At 63.6% G+C, this 17,339-nt stretch overlaps 1 protein-coding gene across 1 annotated transcript; it reads left to right on the top strand.

The window, feature by feature from the left end:
* The first annotated feature begins 10,218 nt into the window (after window positions 1–10,218).
* On the top strand, window positions 10,219–17,081 carry LOC123323624 (junctophilin-3-like). The gene is made up of 5 exons (XM_044912062.1): window positions 10,219–10,276; window positions 11,965–12,085; window positions 12,244–12,368; window positions 14,177–15,075; window positions 17,001–17,081. The coding sequence occupies exons 1-5, from the start codon at window positions 10,219–10,221 to the stop codon at window positions 17,079–17,081; spliced, it is 1,284 nt and encodes a 427-aa protein (XP_044767997.1).
* The last annotated feature ends 258 nt before the right edge of the window (window positions 17,082–17,339 follow it).

The following is a 17,339-nucleotide window of genomic DNA, read 5'->3' on the forward strand; positions in this document are numbered from 1 at the left end:
CCCCCCCTCTCCCCCCATCACCCTGCCCCCCTCCCCCTGCCCCCCAGCCCCCCCAGCCACACTGGTGCCCCCCGCCCCCCAGCCCCGTCCCTGCACAGTCACAGGCAGAGGTGGCCTGTGTACCCGCTGGTGATGGAAGCGCAGCACCCAAATTAGCCATCTTTCCACTTGCTCAATGGGTATGTAGGCTACTCGCAGGGCGGCAGTTCGCCTGCTATTCCTGGTGTGCGGGGGCTTGGGTGTGGGGCGAGGGAGGAGAAGAGGGGGCGCTCGGTCTAAACATAGACCGCGGCCGGGAGGGGCGGCGAGGCGGCGGGGAGAAGAGCACAATGATGTCGGAGAATCGGCTCCTTAGGAGAAGCGGGTGCTTGGGGAGAGGCGCCTCTGGGTTGCCATGGCAACTAGGACGAGCCCCCCCCCCCAGCCCCCCAACAGGAAGGCTGGGGCCCCACAGGCATTCTGGTTGCGGGTCTGCTGCAAGTGGCCAATGTGGTGTCATCGTGCACGGGGGGGGGGGGAGGGGTGGCACGGGGACTTCCTTGCAGGAGCCTCCGTGTTCTCACCTGTGAAATGGGGGATGGCCTCCCTCTTTCTTCATAAACTCCTCCACGTTAACCAGGAGAAACCCAGCCTCGCTCTTAAGAACTAAAATGCACATTAGAACAACAGTGGAATCACACAGTGTTTTACCTGTCAGCTTGGGAAGGATTTTTTAAAAATTGACAACCACCAAATTAGAGCAGATGTGTGGAAACAAGCAGCCGTGAAGGCAGACGCGTGTGTGAAGAACCAAACTACCGGGACCGTGATTTGTAATTGCACAGCAGAAAACAGCCTCCATGTCCATCAGCAGGCCAGGCTCAGTTTATTTCAGAAAAAAAAAAAAAAAAAAATTCATTAAAAAGAACAAGAGAGCTCTGTGTTTGCTGGTGTGGAACAATCTCCAAGAAACGGCATTAGGTTAAAAAAAACAAAACCCAACAACAAAAAGGCAAGATGCAGAGCCTAGCGCATGCGGTGTGCAAACATCTGCGTCCCAAGTTTGTGCTGCGTGCGATGGGAGGGGGGTGCCTGGCTGAGTGGCTCGACGTTACGCACCAGAGACAACGAGAGAGCCCTTGCGAGCTTGTATGCAGACCTGTCCGTGACGTATTAGGGGCAAAAACAACTAAGGGGAGAACATATGTAGACTATGGCGCCATTTACATTTCAAAAATTAGACGTGTGTGCCTTTGAGCACATGGGCCCTGAGCTGAACGAGAGTCCGCCAGAATTAAGAATAGTTACCTGTGGGACATTGAATAGGTGTGCAAACTGTTGGAAGGGGAAATTTACATTCATTCTCTACACTTGAAAAATTTTTTTAAAGAATTCATATTGTTTTTGTAAATTTAGAAATGTATATATCCAGGCGTAATAGCCAGACAGGGGAAGGTTTTAGACCTGCCGTCTTTAGGGTTGGTTCCATTACCCACTCTCTCCCCACCTCACTCCCTGTTTTCGGACATGCTCTTGTTGCTCGCTCCCCTGCCCCTGGGCCTTTGCACTTGCTGTTCCTTCATCCTGGAACTCTTCACCTGGCCAGCCCCTCCTCGCCTCCAGCTCAGGGATGCCCGTGTCCACCCCAGGGATGCCTGTGTCCCTCCCCAGGCCACTGTTGGTGCCCACTGCTCTGTGGTTCTGTGCACACCAGCCATCCACCCTCAGACATGCCACCTCCTCAGGGCGGGACCTGCCTCGTGCTTTGAGTCCCCCCTGCCAGCATGTGGTCGATGAGCACACCAGTACCCACTCTCCCTAGTGGTGGGGGCGGGGGGGCTGGCAGCCTGCGGTGATCGTGCAGTGCCGGGGGTGGGGGGCTTCTGTGTCTGGGGGGTGTGTTTGAGCGCGTTTCTGTCTTCTGCGCTGTTCCAGGAGGGTGGTTTTCTAGAGTTTTGTCTGTTTTTATAGCAAAGAGTTCCTTTGACCTCAAACAGGAGCTCCGTGATGCCAGGTGGGAGGCGGCCGGGTGTTGCGGGAGGGCGGGCAGGGGCTCTCCAGGGTGGCACCGTGGCCCCAGCCCTCGGGCCCTCAGCTCCTGCCTGAGAGAAGTGCTTTCGACACAGCAACCAAAACACAAAGCAGACGAGCAGGTGCAGGAGCTGGGGGCGGGAGGAGCCGGGAGCGAGCACTGACGGGCGTGAGCTTTCTCGTAAGGGCGATGTTATAAAATTAGCTTGTGGTGATGGCTGCATAGCTCCAAGTTCACTAAAAACCACTGAATTGTACCCTCTGAGCAGGAGGGTGTTACCGTGTACCAACTGTATCTTGATAAAGCTGCTAAAAAATAAACCCCGCAAAATAGCCGCTAACAAGAAGCGGCGGGCTGTGTGCGGCCTGTGCTCTATCTCCTCATGCCCTGGAGAGGTCCCTCCTGCAGGGACCCTTACTGCGCCCACTCTACAGCTGAGTAAACTGAGGCTCACGGAGGCCGGACCTGCCCCAGAGGAAGTAGCGGGTGGCTGGCGCACTCCACAGCTCCTGCTCCTACAACCCGATCCTAGCAAAGGTGGGGGGGCTGCGGGGTGGAGGGGCGGTCAGGACTACCTCCTGGGGTGAGTCTGGCCTGGGACGGAGGGTGCTGAAGGGTGGGGCCCTCACGCCCTGTCGCAGGGGGGACGCTGGACCTCAGATCTATCCGGCGGAACCTCAGACTGCCCTGCTTTAGATTGAGGTAACCGCGAGGTAATTGAGGATCTTGAGATGAGGTCATCCCAGCTGACGTGGGCCCGAAATGTAACGACAAGTGTCCTGAGGAAGGGAGGGACAGGGAAGCCGGAGGCAGAGATCGGGCTGGCGTGTCGGCAAGCCAAGGAGCGCGAGGGTGGCGGCGACCGGCGCTGGGGGCCAGGCAGGGGCGACTCGTCCCTGGAGCCCTCCGGGGAGCCCGGCCCCACGATTCTGGCTTCTGGACCCCCAGAGCCGGGGGAGGACACTGGCATGGCCCCCAACCCCCCTGGGCACGGTCTCCGCGTCAGGCACAGGCCATTTCTGGGCTGGCGTGCGGAGCGCTGGTGGCCGGCTATCCCTCCGTGACGGCAGCTCCGTGACCCCCGTTGGCGTCTGCTGCTTTTGTGAGTCAGCCTTGCTCGATCCTGCCGGCGCAGGGGGCATCATGTCCTTCATTAGTCTGGGTTGTTTTCTTTTTTTCTTTCTTTGAGGATTTTTAATAGGAAAAAAATGGGGGTAGGGAGGGACGTGGCAGGGGAAAGAGAAACCAGCTGCTGTGGTTTGATCTAGAATGTTCTCTGGCTTTGCAGGTCTCTGTCATTCTGACCAAAGGACACATGCTTTCCAGGGACTTGGGTGGGACTCAGGCTCTACAGAAGCCCCCCCACCCCACCCCATTTCCTGGCCCCGTAGAAGACCCCGTTGAAATCATTGCAACAAGGGACTTTCCTTTCATACTGTTTGGCCCTGTTTGAGTTCTTGTCTGACTTGAACGGTCCTTAGAAGTCCCCCAGCCCCCTGCTTCCTCCTGTGGATCGGCTCAGGCCGGCGCGTGATGTTGCCTCCGCTGCTGGGGGCTGTGACAGGCACAGCGTCTGCCCATACGGGCCCGTCTGGGTTTGTAGCTTTCAGTGGGCACCTGCGTCCCCTCTGCCCCCCAGCCTGCCCTCCCCCAGCAGCTGAGGGCCCTCTCAGCATGCTTCTGAGCCCTGGTCCCGCCCTGCCCTTGACCCTTCAGAGGCCCCTGGTCTCGGGAGGAACAGGGCTCTGAGCTCCAGCGCCTGCCCCAGCCCCTTGCTCTGCTCAAGTCCTTGGGTGCTCCGTGGCCTCCATTCCCGCCCAGGCCTTCCACATGCCCTATCCCCACTCACCTTTACTGCTCTCCTACTTGGCCTTCAAATCCCAGCTCACGGTCCCCCTCCTCCAGGAAGCCCTCCCTGACCTGGTGGTGGCCCCTGGGGATGCACCCTCAGCAACTGTTAGAACCAGCGGTGTTGTGGTGAAGGCCCGTCTTGCTCTCCGAGCCTCCCAGGGGCAAGTGCTGGGCCTTCTTCTCTCCCGCGCCCCCAACACCAGTACAGGCCTGACTCCGTGGGGCACGCGTGTGAGTGGCTTAAAGCTGGGCCCTTTCCCGTCTCTGGTCTCAGCGTCCCCACCTGTCACGGTGAGCTGGGCGCGCTGCCTGTCAGCCATGTGGCCTCGCCGTGGATCGCTGTGGGTCGCCACGTGAGGATGCTGGGCACTCCCTGGCCACCAGCTGTTGGCCGAGCTGCTGGAGCTGCAGTGTGAAGTTCCTGGGGCTGGTGGAGGGCGGGAAAGACAGGCTCAGAGCCGAGGACACACCTGAGAGCCTCCGGCCTGTCCGCCGGGCTTCACGGCCGGCTGTCCACAGGACAACGGCCGGGGAACGCCAGGGGTGACCCGTCCCATGGGGTGCACGCCGGGGGCCCAGGGTCAGGCACCCCCTCTCCAGAGAGCCCCAAGCCTGTGGGACTCCCCCCCCGCCCCCCCGCAGGACAGAGCGCCTGGCCGACCTGCAGAGACGCGCGACCTACCTGGGCAGCCCCTGTCCCTCCCAGGGAAGGAGAGACTCTTGAAGTAACCTGATGGCTTATCTCCGTCCCAGGTGTTGGTCGCAGCCGCGGCCCCCACATGCATGAGCACCCCCACCCTTCTGCCCAGGCTGGGCGCCTGCCTTCACATTACCCTCCTGTGGCGCCCGCTGCACCCCTGCCCCAGAGGCGGGTCCAGGAGCTGAGCCTTGACTGCACATTCTCGCGGGCATTTTGTATTCTCTGTCCCTGAGAAGCCCCCCAGCCTCATAAGCTTCGGGGCCCACGGGGTAGCCTCATCAGGGCTGGGGTGCAGGGGGACCCCTGATTCGGCAGGGCCTGGTGGGCCTGAGAGTTTGCGTTTCTGTGGGCCCCCAGGCAGGCAGCTCACCCTCCGGCGGGCGTGTCCCGTTCTGGCCGGGGTGGGGGGCCGGGCACGGGGTGGCGGGCGAGTGGTCCCTTTGGACGGGCGTGCTGAGGGCCGTCCGACTTGGCACCTCTCGGCGCTCAGCTGGTCGGCTGCCTGGGGTGGCAGCAAACGCGGGGGCCTCCCAGGCTGTGGCCCGAGGCCCCTGAACCAATGGCGAGGTTGCTCAGTGCTGTCTGCGCTGGAGGGCGTGTGGGAGCGGCTCCGGCCCGAGCACTGCCCTCAGCGCGGTTGCCCATGTGGTTCCCGAAATAAAGCAGCCGCAGGGTTCTGCAAAGAAGGGACGTTCCGGTGGCAGTTGGAAGGACGGGCCCCGGGACTGCAGCCCAGGATCGCCAGAACCAAGGCCTCCCTGTCTGTTCTTCCTGACGCCCCCTCCCTGCCCAACCTTGGCTGGGGGGGGGCCTGAGCCCTGGTAGTAGGGGTCAGCTCTGTGCCTAGAGTTCCGCGGGCCCCGGGAGGGACCAGGCCGGCTCGCGGCCACAGCCCCCTTCCCCACGGTGGGCGGGGCTGCTGACCAAGGCGGTGAGTGCCCAGCTTGTGGGTCCTCCGGGGCCTCCTGCGGGCCCAGCTGGTGCTGGCAGCATGGCTGGGGTCCACGGGGGGCCTGGTGACCAGCCCAAGTGTCTTGGAAGGCAGAGGGCTGGCTTCAAGCCCAGGCCTGGAACTGCCCCTCCAGGGCTCTCTGGGCGGGTCTCCGGTCTCCTCCCAGGCAGCCCCACCTGCCTGGCGCCCCCGAAAGACACTGGAGGCTCAGCGTGGCCTTTTCTGAGCTAGGCTTCTGTGACTCTGCAGTTGGTGGGGCCTGAGAACCTGCATTTCCGACCAGCTCCCGGGTGGTACTGTGGCTGCGCTCTCACCTGAAAACCCTCGGGCGCGTACTGGGTCCCTGCCAGCTTCTCTCCCCTTCCCTCCCCTCCTCTCTCCTCCCCTCCCTGGCACCAGCCCTGACCCTGCTCCTTCCCAGCCCAGCCCGGAAACCGTCCCCCGGCTTATAGTTTATCAGAGCCATGGACTGGTGGTGAGGAAGTCACGTGGGTTTGCAAGAGCCGCAACCTCTGTTCACCGGCGTCGACTGAAGGGGCAGGGCAAGTGGGCGAGGCCGGGGCACCGGCCGGTGGTCCTGCTCGGGAGGCCCTGAGCAGCCCTGGGCTGCAGGACGGCGCATCGTGGGCAGACGTGCAGAGCAGGCCAGGAGTGGGCATATCGGGCTCAGACGCTGGCTCGGCTTCCTCTGGGCCTTGGTTTCTTCTGTGAGGGGGCCGGGCGCTGGGCTGCAGGGCGTGGGGAGCCTCGGGTCCCGGGGCTGGACGTCAGGCAGGCGGTGTGGCTGCTCTCCCCCTCCTGAGGCCGCTCTCCCGGGCGTGTGTCTGTGCTCCGGTGTCTGCTCCCTGGGGGGGGGGGGGGACCCTGACAACCAGGTCCTCACTCCATCACATCCTCCCGAACGCGGTCACACGCACCAGTACCCAGGTTAGGACCCAGCATGTCTCTTGGGGACACAACTCAGCCCTTAGCTTATGCACACGTCCTCTGAGAGGCTGAGAGCCTCCCGGGCCCGAGAAAGACAAAAGCTGCGTGTTGTCCGTGCCTCTCGGTGGCTGCCGGAGCACAGCTTTGTCACACGGGGTCTGAGAGCGGACCCCGCTTCCCCGGTGCCTCACTGGGCACGTGCCCCTTCATTCCGGGTGCCGGTGAGCGCGCCTCCATACCACAGTCTGTTCCCGCTGCCGCCACTGTCCTCCAGGGCCGGGGACACAGCCGCGAGTGGGATGGGGCAAGACCTCGAACCAGGGGCACCTGGCAGGCCAGATGACGGACCACGCAGCACGTGGTCACAGGAAGGGGCCAGAGTCGGAAGGCAGAGGGTGGCTGCCGGGGGCCGGGGAGGGCTCAGCGGGCGGGGTGACTGCTGATGGGGGCGGGGGTTTGGAGGAGATGGGGATGTCCAAGAATTCGCGGTGATGGCCGCACAGCTCTGTGGATGTGCTAAAAGGCCCCTCGTTGTGAAAGGGTGAACCGTGTGCCGTGTGGTGGGAGAGACGGAACAGGCAGCGGCGTCTGGACGCCATCTCCGATGTGACCTGTCCGCGGTCGCCTCTCAGGAACCCTGGGCTCCACCTGGCAGGCTGCTGGGAAGGAAGACAGTGTAAGCTCCAGGGCAGGGCTAGTGTCCTCTCTGTCCACACGGGGACGTCCTGGGCGGGAGGGGAAGGCGCGGCACAGGGCAGGTACCCTGGTGTCACGGAGGCATCCTCCGCACCGAGGTCTGAGTCCCCGAGGGCCGCCCTGGGACTCTGTGGGGCCTGGGCAGCTCAGAACCTCGTAACATCTGACGTGTTTGGAGCCTTCCTTCCTAAATGTGCCCAAAGCATGTCTCCACTTGTGAAAAGACGAGCCCATGTGTGGCCCAAGAAATGCGTGTGTCTCCCCACCGCTTCCATCCACAGCCCTACAGTGGCGCCCCCGGGACCGTGCCCCGGCCTGATGTACTGTCCCAGGGCGGCTCTAACCGAGGACCAAACAACAGAAGTGTACTCTCCAGCTCTGGCAGCCGGAGTCTGAATCCTGTAGTCACAGGGCCACGCTCCCTCTGAAGGCTGAAGGGGTGGGGGGGTCCTTTTGCCTCTTCCAGCATCTGCTGGCCCCATTCGTCCGTCTGCGCCTCTGTCCTCACATGGCCTCCTCCACTGTGGGTCAGGGCCCCTCTTCTTATAGGGACACCAGTCATAGGACTCAGGGCCCCTCTAATCCAGTAGGACCTTGTGTGAGGCCCACTTTAGCTCCTCAGTTACCAGCGCTGGGGACAGCTGGGTGCCCCATGGCGACATCCTAGGGGGACCTGAGATAGGGCATGGGGGCCTTCATTGCGGGAAGACCTGCCCTCAAGGAGTAACAAGGAACAGTGAAGAAAACCACATTCTGACTTGGGTGGGGAGGGTCTGGCACGGCTGGAGACCCACGAGCTGGGAAGCCCATCCTGGGTCACACGCCCCCACCTCTCTGGGTCTGGGATGGTGCTGGGGGCAGGATGCCCTCAATCCAGGGTGTGGGAGTGGGCCGCTGGCTGGCTGGCTGTGCGGTCTGGATCAGGTACACGGGGGACAGAAGGTGGGGACCATCTGCGAAGGAGGACTGGATGTAGAACAGCCATAGGCGGGGGGTGGGGAGGCGGGGGAGTGGGCCAAGGTCAGGGAGCAGAGTCTAGGGTCTCCAGCTTTTGGCACAGTGGTTCTCGGAGCAAGGTCCCTGGACCGCCAGCAGCATCACCTGGGAGTAGTGGGAATGCAGATTTCCAGGGCAGCCAGGACATCCGGTGGTGCCACACCTCGCAGAGCCCCTATTTCCCAGGAAGGTCGCAGTCCCGGGTTCCAGGTGGGCGGGGGCGGGAGGGGGTCACTGGTCCAATACAGGTGCCACGGTGGAAGTGGGGGGCGGACACGGGCGGGTCACCCCACGTCCTGTCGTGGGCCTCTGCCGCCCCTGGGCTGGTGCGCCTGGGTCCCGAGTGGTCTGCGTGCGGGAGGGAGCCTGGGGCAGCGGGGGTGGGGGGCGCTGCTTCCTGCCCGCCGTTCCGCTGCGTGCCCGTGCCGGTTGTGGGGGGCGGGGGTCTCACCCGGAGAGCTTGACTGCCGGCCCGGCTGTGAGTCTCATTCAACGTCAGCCCTCGTGATGTGCTGGGAGGTTTTCTTCTCTATTAAATGCGCTCTTCTTGATTCAATTTTATTTTCGGGTTGGCACAGCGCATTCTCTTTCTCTATGTGTGAACGTATGTATGTAAATACACGTACGATGTTGGTGAATTAACGTTTGTGGTATTTTTACTAAGCAAAGATGTGGAAACCAAACAGCGGCCCCTCCAGGGGTGGGCACGCCCTGCTCTCCGGGAGCGTGTCCACCGCAGGAGGGTCCCATGGGGGGCAGGGGGCGCACACCCCGCCGTGCGGCCTGGAGGACAGTCCTAGAGTCTCCAGGCTCAAGGCCGGGTGCCCGTGGGGAGTGTGAAGGTGGGGACCAGGCTCTCGCCGTCCGTCGGGGCCCAGGCCACACCAGCGAGGCGCAGACATTGCCCAGGGATGCGGTGTCCCGTGGACCCTCCCTGGCAGCAGCTGTCTCCCCCGGAGAAGGCGGGGGTGGGGAAGGGGGTTGGGACCCTGGGACTTTGTTTACAGGGATTTAGGACAGAAACAGACGGGAGCCTTTTAGGGAGGTTCCCCTGTGGGAGAGGTTGCCATGGTCAAGCCACATGTCTGGTGGGGACGGAGGACCTGGAGGGCGTGGCTCCCACGTGTTGACACACGTGCCGTCGGGGCCCACGTGTGTGCAGAAATGCTTCCACACGATGCCCGCTAGCCTGACACGGGGGGATTTAAGCGGAGGCCTGCGAGGTGGGCTCTTGTATGACAAACACGCACTCACGTTGCTCCCGAACGGGGAAACCTCAAAGTCGCTGCTTTAACCAACACAGAACGTCCCTCATCTCTTCCTGCAACTTCATCCTGCGAGCAGCCTCGTCTGATCCGGCGCGCTTGGCTGGCCGTTGCTCCAAACACTCTAGCCGCTCCTCCTCAACAACCGTCCGTAGCTGCCCGTCACCCACCGTGGCATTTCCTCTACTGGCCGCTCTGTGCCACCCGGCTCTGGCGGGTGGCCTGTCCTGTCTCTTGGTCCAGAGCCAATGGGGCTCATTTGCTCATATTCACCTGGTCGGCGTTAACTGTCAGGAACGTTCTCGGGGAGGGGTCTGCGCAGGGGGTGTGTGCCTGCCCTAAGCCATCCAAGTTCAACTTGGAGAAGGAACCACTGTCTAAGAGCGCTGGGCCCTGTACCAGACCGTCGATGCTGGTCTTCGGGTCATTTTCCCTGGACTCACCATGCACGGCCCCAGCAGCCTGCATCGAGGGTCTTGCCAGGAAGCCCGAGACCCTGTGAGGCTGTGGAGGTTCTTCCAGGTCGAGAGCCTGGCCGTCCCTCTCCCGAGCCCCGGGTTTGTCTCACGGGTGTCCTGAATGGCATCCGGGACGTTCCCCTGCTTGGCCGGGCCTCCAGGGAGCTCGAGCCCCCGGCACCCTGTGTGTGAGACGCTCAGCTCAGCTGCCGTCCTGCATCTGGTCTGCTGCTGAACAAGCCCACGGGGCAGCCGCTCACTGGAGGGCCCTGGCCAGACAGGCGCGTTGGCCAGCTGAGGACCCTCGGTCCCAGGATGGGTGGTGTTGGAAGCAGCAGCCGCGCGCGGTCGGGCCCGTGACCATGGCGGGTGCTTCGTCAACCCCAGATGGTCTCGGAGAAGCCCCCACGCTGGGGCAGGGTGAGAGTGGGGAGGGACTGCTCACGGGGACGGGCCTCCTTCGGGGTGATGGAAACGTCCTGGAACCAGACGGAAATACTTGTTGCACAGCCTGGAGGACGTGCTTGGTCAGAGTCGGAGCAGGCCCACTGACGGACAGGGCTGTGGGGAGGGGCACAGGGGTCACTGGAGATAAAGGGTGTGGGGTCTTGGGGCACTGAAGGCGTTCTAGGAGGAGAGTTTTTCAGGAGGAGAACCTGAAAACCACTGCAGTGTGGACCTTAAACGGGTGAATTGTATGGCATGGGAGGTACAGCTTGAGAAAATGGTCACGAGGGCAAACCGAACCAACCTACAGAACATTCTGGGGAAATCCGTATCATCTCCCCAGAGCCATGTGCAGCCGCTGCCCTGGTCTGGGCGCACGTCGAGAACGCGCTGTCCGCAAGAGCACCCCTCCTCCCTGGGCCGGGCTGCCCGGCTGGGCCTCCTTTGTCCCTCTGTGTCAGGCTGCGCGTCTGAGCTCCGGGGCGCCACGGTCCGGTGAAGGCCATGGACGCGGCTGGGGCAGAACGCCGTGCAGGGCACTTGGGAGCGGAATGTCAGGGGCCGGGGCTGCAGCCCAGAGGCTGGGCAGGGTGTGGCAGAAGCGGCTCCCCCGGGGCTCGTGGCAGCCCCCGGCACTCGGGGAGGGGTCCCCAGGCAGCAGTGACCGTTTGTCAAGTGACGTATCATTGGTGACAGGCTGCCGCTCTCAGGGACAGGCCACGGCACGTTGGTGTCTCGGGTTGGGATGCACTGCTCTGGAGCCAGGAAGCCAGGCCGGTGAAAGGCACGGACGCCTGGGGCTGTCCTGCGTCGGGCACCCCGTCTAGCCCTGTCAGAGGAGGGGTGTCTTGTGGGGGCCTCGGCACGGAGACACCATGGGGTGGTCCTGCTGGCAGCGTCCTCACTGAGGTGTGGCATCCTCCGGGCAGGGCTGTGGGCACGTGTGTGTGGAAGAGCCTCCCACGTCAGGCCTGAGCTTAGGGACTTCAGGCCCCATGCAGGAGGTCACTGGGGCCGGAGTCCATGGGACCAAGGGGGGAAACTAAGTCACCGAGAAGCATGTGACCCCCCCCCCCCCCGGAAGGGCCGTGCCTGGGCTGCATGTGGCGGACACCCCAGGCTAAGAGTGCAGGGACCTGGGCTGAGCCCGTGGGACACAGATGTGATTTCTTTCAGCACCTGGAGACCCTGCCTCATGCGGACTTGGAGAAATCTCTCCGACTCCGTGCTGGTCTCCCCCACACATACAGGGCTAGTGCGAGCAGCTTCCAGAGGGGCCAGGGGCCAGCCCCAGTCCATCAGCCTCCGCACACCCCAGCCTCCTTTCCCGGAGCCCCAAAGGTGCCACGTGAGGGGCAGTGGGGCAGACGGACTTGGAGACCCCTCCGGCGGCTGCTGGGCTGGCGCTGCCCTGGGAGGCAGGTGTGGCTCAGACACGGTGTCCAGCACGGCCAGCTGCTGCCCACCCTGGGCCTGGAGCCAAGCCTCATCCCGGGGAAGGGAAGTTTGGTTCCTTCTGCCCTTGGACCTTCTGACAGCCGACTGGTCCAGGCATCACAGCTGCCCCCCAACTCCTCCTTCCTGGGCAGACCAGCATGGATCAAGCTCCTGCTTGTGTCTGGAGGCTCAGAGATGAGATGGCTGTGTGCTTTGTCCTCTAGCGTGTGGACACGACCCCGGGCAGGAGGGAGGCTCCTTCAGCAGGACCTGGTGCCTGCCCGGGCTGAGAGCCGTCCTTCAGGCACAGACATCCGTCCTAGGCCAGATTCTGGCCTCGCTGGGGTGCGCCCTGGCCCGGAGGCACTGGCAGGCACTCGGGCCTGCTATGGGGGGTTGGTATGGTGGCTGGATGAATGCACGCACGCGTGAGGTCTGGAGGCCACTGACCCTCCGCCTTACTGCCAGAGCCCTGACCGGCCCTCCCCCTCTCCCCCTGCCAGGACCTCCCACTCGCGGGCCAAGGCTGAGGCCGCCCTCACTGCAGCACAGAAGGCCCAGGAGGAAGCACGCATCGCCAGGATCACTGCCAAAGAGTTCTCGCCTTCCTTCCAGCACCGCGAAAATGGTGAGTGCGCATCCCCCCGGGGGCGTCCGTGCGCGGGGCCGCGGCCCACAGCTTCCGCATCCGCATCCCGGCGCACTCCTGCTCTCCGCCGTCCGCACGCTCTCCCTGCCCTTCCTGCTCCTGGGGTTCTAGACCTTTCTTGTGGAACCACTCTGTCCAGTTGGGAGGCTATCAGGCCAGCTGCGGACCGAGGCTTCAGTCTACACCGTGGGAACCGTCGCAGGGGACTCGTGGGGGCTGGCCGGTGGGAAAGCGCAGCTCTCGCATGCGGAGGAGCTGGAAGCCACTGCACGGCAGCCAGATGCGTGGCCCTCCTCCGTCCCTTGGGGAGGCCGGGCCACAGCCGTGTCTAGCCCGGTGAGCCTAGACGCAGCTCGGGGCCAGGAGGAGGCCTGGAGCTGGGGTCAGTGATGGGGCTGCTGAGCCCTCAGGCTGGACTAGCTGCCCCCAGAAGCTTCCTCCACCCCTGGAAGCTCCAGAGCCACCGCAGGTTAGGACCCGGGAGTGAGCGGAAGCCGCTATTCCCAGACCACCCCAAGCTCTCCTGGAGCCCATGGCTCTAGGCCTTGGTGGGAGCGGGTCTGGCCTTCTGGGCAGCCCAGAGAGACCAGACCTGCTTCCGGGAGGCAGTAGGGCCTGAGTGGCCTTGGCCCCCCCAGGACCCACGACGGAGCACAGGTGGGGGAGTCCAGGTGCCGACACTGCACCAGCTACCCTGGTTGTGAGGGACGCCTCCAGGAAGGGCTGGTGCTCTGGAACCAGCTCGCGGCTGGCAGCACGGGCCTCCCCCGGTGCACGGGGTTCACAAGGCAGCCGGACCAGCAGCCTCCTGGCCGGCCCACGGGCATGGTGTCCGGGCTCCCCGGGCCCCGAGGACGTCCCCGGCCCAAGTAGGCCAGGTCAGGGCCGTGATCCCTGGCCTCCTGTGGTAGGGCACCCAGTGCTTCAGACCCCCTGTGCTTGAAGGGGTGCACTGCTGTCCCCACCCCCTGGCCTCACGTGCCAGCTGGGGTGTGCATGGATTTGGGGGGTGGAGGGGGTTGACCACTTAGGCCAGCACTCACAGGTCCAAGATCCCTACCCCTCAGGACCCCAGGGGGCCTCCCTTGGTCACCCCTCCGTGGACCAGCCATGACGACTGTTCGGTGTCCAAACCTCAGCCTCGTGCCGCTCACTGCCCCATGTCCAAAGCCCCAGAGGCAAGAGCGGGAGCCTCGGGCCGCCACGTGTGCAGCAGAAACAGCATGGCGCACTTCTCCTCCTGCATAAGTGGAGGGCTGGGCCTGGCCCCTGCCAGCCCGTGGAGGCCACGGCTCCTGTGGCCCTTCCTGCCCTAGCAGAGAAGTGGAGAGGGGAGACCACTCCTGTCCTCACACACTGCACCCTGTAGAAGGCCACCTAATACAAGAGGCTTCCTTCCACCTTACAGAGGAACCTGGGGTGGGGGACAGGGGACTTGAGAGCACGGAGCAGGCCGGCCCCTGTGCTTGCATGCTGAGCCTTGGGGCTCTTGTGTAGCCGGGGTGGGGGGCGGCGCGGCCCAGAGCCTCTGTCCATCACTGCACCCCCGGGGACCTGGTCACCCCCCAAATGCTTGTCGGGTGGGGGGCTTGGGGTTCTACAAAAGGGCTCTGGGAACCACTGTGCCCGCACCCCACTGGCGAACGGCGCGTGCCCTAGCCCTGGCCGCTGCCCCACATGGCCCAGGTCCAGTCCTGGTCTCCCGCGGTCTTCTTGTGAGATCAGGCCTCACGAGACACAGAGGGTCTGAGTAACCCAACCTCTGTGCTTCCTGCCCCTCCATAAAGGGCTCGAGTACCAGCGGCCGAAGCACCCGATTTCCAGCAGTGACATCGAGGTGGCCTCCACGGGGACGCCCCTGCAGCAGGAGAGCCCCGAGCTGTACCGCAAAGGCACCACCCCCTCGGACCTGACCCCCGACGACAGCCCCCTGCAGAGCTTCCCCACCAGTCCCACGGCCACCCCGCCCCCGGCCCCTGCCTCACGGAACAAGGTTGCCCACTTCTCCCGGCAGGTCTCGGTGGACGAGGAGCGAGGCGGGGACATCCAGATGCTCCTGGAGGGCCGGGGAGGGGACTATGCCCGCAACAGCTGGGGTGAGGAGAAGGCCGGTGGCCCGAGGGGCATCCGCGGCAGCGCCCTCTGGAGCGGTCAGCCCGCGGATGACTTCCGCTGCCGGGGCTCGGGCCACAAGCAGCCCAGCAACCCCAAGTCCCGGGAGCGGCGGACGGAGTCGCCCCCTACGTTCTCCTGGACTTCCCACCACCGGGCAGGCAATCCCAGCTCCGGGGGCACCAAGCTGCTGGAGCTGGATGAGGAGAAGCTGAGCAACTACGAGATGGAGATGAAGCCTCTGCTGAGGATGGACGCGTACGTGCAGGAGGCCCACCCCCAGAAGAGACGCTATAGCAAGGGGGTGGCCTGCCGGGGCCTGGGGGAGGACCACCGCGCCGACGACCGGGGCTTCGGGGCACAGAGACTGCGGTCCAAGTCCCAGAACAAGGACAGCGCCAGGCCGGCCCCCTGCACGGAGCCCGCGGTACAGAGGCTGGAGAGCCTGCGGCTGGGGGACCGGGCTGAGCCCCGGCTGCTGCGCTGGGACTTGGCCTTCTCCCCGCCCCAGAAGTCCTCACCCGTCGCACCCGAGTCAGACGAGGAGAACGGGGACGAGCTCAAGTCCAGCACGGTGAGTGGTCGCCGGCCACTGGCGATGGGGGCAGGCAGTGCCCTGCCACCTTCAGCTGAGGGGCAGCTCTGCGCACAGGGTTGGCGGCTCCTTCCCCAGGAAAGGGACCCTCCACACAGGAAGGCTCTGTGGACAACGGGGTCCCCTTTCCTTTAGAGCCCAGAGAGGATTACTTCTCCCAGGCTCGATCCTAGCAGCGCAGCTCCCAAAAGAAACTGGGCCGTAGCGGGAGCCCGTCTTTCCCCCTGGCCCGGGAGGGTCCTCCCCTGCTCTGGTGAGGAGCCCTTGCTATCACTGGGTTCACGGATGGTCCCGGGTCCTGGGGTCAGGGTCAGCCAGAGCCGCTGGGGCATGGGGCCGGGGACTGGCTCAGGACTGTTGTGTCCAGGCCACACCTTTTACATGTGGGCAGGCGCTGGGGTCCTCCCACGAAGCCCGCTCTCAGGGGCAAGATAGATAGGATAAAACTTTGTGAAGGCCGTCCACGCCAAGGCTTCCCTCCCTCCCAGAGCTCTAGTTCTTCCCACGTAGCCTGAGGATGCAGCCTCTCTGGCTCACCCACCTTGGGATCTGACACGTGGGTTGCGGCTGCGATCCAGGTCACCATGGCCAGTGGGAGACACTGGGGCTCACTCCTGGGTCCTCGTATGAGCATGCCTCCCACGGCAGGCAGTCTGAAGGATAACGGAGGCCCCTGGGCTGGATGGTGTGGGGCCAGGTGGGTTCCCACACACAGGAGGGACCTTCTAGGACCCTCCACCTGGAGGCTGCCTCCCAGGGGCAGACATGTCCTGCGCCCCTGGTCAGACAGCTGCTCCGCCTCACCCCGGGGCTCATGCCCCCATACGCTCCACTCTGGAACCTGCAGCGTCAGCCCACGAGGGCCTGTTCCCCTGCTGCTGGAGTGCCGTGTACCTGGCCCATGGGGCACCCAGAGCCTCGGACATCTCTGGGACCCAGCAGTGTGGCCAGGCAGGGTCAGTGTCCATGCCTGTCCCCTGGAGGAGCAGCATCGTCTGGCAGGTCAGGGCCCTGTGCTCCTTGGAAGAGATGCTTCCCCTTGAAACCACTGTGAGCATCTTCTGGGTGGGCTGGTTCCTAAATGCTCCTGCTTCCCTGTGCCCAGATCCCACTGGAGCTCGGCCCTAAGAGCGCCCGCTGGGGGAAGACTGGCTTGTACTCACAGCTCTGATCCCTGTCCCAGCAGCCAGAAACATTTGCACGCCTCTGGGTGTACCCATGCGCACACGTGTGCACGGTGCACGTGCGGTTATGGTGGGAAGCTGGATGGACACGGATGGGAGATGTGGGAGGAGATTCTACACGTGGCCTCCTTAACTATGTTGGTGCTGTAAGATGAAGCTCCCGGGGGGAGGTGCGAGCAAGCGGCTGGCCTGCAGCGGACACTTGTATGTATTCTGCTGCTGCCCCTCGTGTAAGAGTGGCCTCTGCAGCCCTCAGCACTGAGGCTCCAAGGACAGCCGGCCCCAGGGGGGAGGAGGCTGGGGCACTGGGGCCTCTGCTCCAGGGGCAGGAAAGGCCTGGAGGCAGCCCGAGGCCGCACAGGACAGCACTAGGCGCAGAGCTGAGCAGCTGACGGGAAGGAGCGGTTTGCTGGGAAGCCAGCTCGAGGGCTTGGACATCACCGGGTTTGGGGCCTCAGGCTGAAGCCGTTCTGGATGGGCCACATCAGGAATCCCAGGGCCAATATTTTGTCCCAGCTGCAGAGGATATTTACTTACAGTGACCTGGCGCTGGGAGGGCATTCCAGGAGCAGTCACTGCAGCCCAAGAAGCAAGAGGACCCTCTACTAGACTTGGGCCACCCCCCAGCCGCCCTCTTGGCACTCCTGGTTTGGGGAGGGGGTGGGGGGGCAGGGGCAAGCTGGGCGCGGGCTCACCTCTCCTGTCCTCCTCCCATTGCAGGGCTCGGCTCCCATCCTGGTGGCCATGGTGATCTTGCTCAACATTGGAGTCGCCATTTTGTTTATTAACTTTTTCATCTGATGAGATGTAACGTTAGCAAAAACAACGGTTGGTGTACAGAAGGGACGTAACCCACGACAAAAGGGAAGGATCGTAACTCGGACGGCCCAACAACCACTTCCGAGTCTTTTCACAGAACAACATGATTGGGTATTACTCACAGTTTGCCTTTTTTTCTGGGTAATGTTTTTTGGATTTTAGCCAAAATTCTTTGCTTGTATAACACGATGCTGTGTGGCATGGCAGAAGGAGGCCAGCACGCCGACCCTCCAGCTTGGT

Source organism: Neomonachus schauinslandi, unplaced genomic scaffold, assembly GCF_002201575.2.
Source record: "Neomonachus schauinslandi unplaced genomic scaffold, ASM220157v2 HiC_scaffold_56, whole genome shotgun sequence".
Classification (NCBI taxonomy): Eukaryota; Metazoa; Chordata; class Mammalia; order Carnivora; family Phocidae; genus Neomonachus; species Neomonachus schauinslandi.

What these genes read in the sequence shown, in the direction of transcription:
- LOC123323624 (XM_044912062.1), top strand. Translation starts at nt 10,219, where the DNA reads ATGGCGGGTGCTTCGTCAACCCCAGATGGTCTCGGAGAAGCCCCCACG. An exon ending in CAGATTCTGGCCTCGCTGGG is followed by an intron (nt 12,086 to 12,243) that starts GTGCGCCCTGGC and finishes TCCCCCTGCCAG; the next exon opens with GACCTCCCACTCGCGGGCCA. An exon ending in CTTCCAGCACCGCGAAAATG is followed by an intron (nt 12,369 to 14,176) that starts GTGAGTGCGCAT and finishes CCCTCCATAAAG; the next exon opens with GGCTCGAGTACCAGCGGCCG.